General features: G+C 62.1%; 1 protein-coding gene across 1 annotated transcript in view; it reads left to right on the top strand.

Annotated features, from left to right (window-relative positions):
- Positions 1-5: 5 nt before the first annotated feature.
- Positions 6-1,659, top strand: part of IGFALS (insulin-like growth factor binding protein, acid labile subunit) — a gene marked incomplete at its 5' end in the record, with an annotated part of 1,864 nt that continues 210 nt past the window's right edge. The window contains one exon of the mRNA XM_008940228.1: positions 6-1,600. Within this exon, the coding sequence (XP_008938476.1) occupies positions 6-1,600 (1,595 nt within the window). The remainder of the gene's footprint in view (positions 1,601-1,659) is intronic.

Genomic DNA, 1,659 nt, shown 5'->3' with positions numbered 1-1,659 from the left:
AGCTCAACGTCTTCTGCAGCGGCCGTAACCTGACCCGCCTGCCCGAGGACCTGCCCCCCAACGCCAAAGCCCTCTGGCTGGACGGCAACAACTTCACCCTGCTGCCCGCCGCCGCCTTCAGGAACCTCTCGGCCCTGGATTTTCTGGACCTGCAGAGCAGCCAGCTGGCCAGCGTGGAGCAGCACGCCTTCCACGGGCTGAGGAGCCTCTACCACCTCCACCTCGAACGCAACCGCCTCAAGCACTTGGCTCCTCACACCTTCCTGCACACCCAGAACCTCGTCTCCCTCAGCCTCAACAACAACTACTTCAGCAAGGTGGAGGAAGGGCTCTTCGCCGGGCTCTCCAACCTCTGGTACCTCAACCTGGGTTGGAACTCCCTCGTGGTCCTGCCTGACAAAGTCTTCCACGACTTGCCCAACTTGAGGGAGCTGATCTTGGCCGGGAACAAGCTCCCCTACCTCCAGCACCAGCTCTTCTGCAGCCTGACCGAGCTGAAGGAGCTGGACCTGAGCGGCAACGCGCTCAAGGGCATCAAGATCAACATCTTTGTCAAGCTGCAGAAGCTGCAGAAGCTCTACCTGAACCACAACCAGATCAACGCCATCGCGCCCCGCGCCTTCATGGGCATGAAGTCCCTCAGGTGGTTGGATCTCTCCCACAACCGCCTCGTCTCCCTCTTCGAGGACACGTTTTTGGGGCTCCTCAGCCTGCACGTCCTTCGCCTCTCCACCAACTCCATCACCGGCCTGAGGCCCAGGACTTTCAAAGACCTCCAGTTCTTGGAGGAGCTGCAGTTGGGGCACAACCGCATCCGGAGCTTGGCCGAAAGGACCTTCGAGGGGCTGGGCCAGCTGGAGGTCCTCAGCCTCAACAACAACCAGCTCCAGGACGTCAGGGTGGGGGCCTTCCTGGGGCTGTACAACGTGGCGGTGATGCACTTGTCCGCCAACTGCGTCAAGGTCCTCCCTGACTACGTCTTCAAGGGGGTCACCAAGCTGCACAGCCTCCACCTGGAGCACAGCTGCCTCGGCAGGATCCGGGCCAACACCTTCTCGGGCCTCTCCAGCCTGAGGAGGCTCTTCCTGCAGCACAACGTCATCTCCACCGTCGAAGACCAAAGCTTCGGCGACCTCCACGAGCTCCTGGAACTCGACCTGAAGCACAACAGGCTGAACCACCTCTCGCCCCAGCTCTTCGTGGGTCTGGGCAACCTGGAGTATCTCTTCCTCTCCTCCAACCAGCTCCTGGAGATCTCCCGGGACGCCTTCGCCCCGCTCCAAAGACTCTTCTGGCTCGACCTCTCCCATAACCAGCTGGAGAGGCTGGACAACGCCGTCATCTCCCCCTTGGCCAACCTACGGTACCTCAGCCTGAGGAACAACTCTCTGGAGACCTTCTCGGTGGGTTTCCTGTGCTCCTCCTTCGCCCTGGAGCAGCTGTGGCTGGGGGGCAACAACTGGCACTGCAACTGCTCCCTGAAAGGCTTGAGGGACTTCTCCCTGCAGCACCCCGTGGTGGTGCCACGCTTCGTGCAGTCCGTGGCCGAGGGGGACGACGCCCACGTCCCCATCTACACCTACAACAACCTCACCTGCCTCCACCCGCCGGCCGTGGCGGGGCTGGAACCCCGGGAACACCACGAGGACACCTTTGCCC

The sequence above is a fragment of the Merops nubicus genome, unplaced genomic scaffold (genome assembly GCF_000691845.1).
Source record: "Merops nubicus isolate BGI_N331 unplaced genomic scaffold, ASM69184v1 scaffold40405, whole genome shotgun sequence".
Classification (NCBI taxonomy): domain Eukaryota; kingdom Metazoa; phylum Chordata; class Aves; order Coraciiformes; family Meropidae; genus Merops; species Merops nubicus.
The sequence above is the reverse complement of the archived record's forward strand: the minus strand, read 5'-3'. Positions and strand labels throughout refer to the sequence as shown.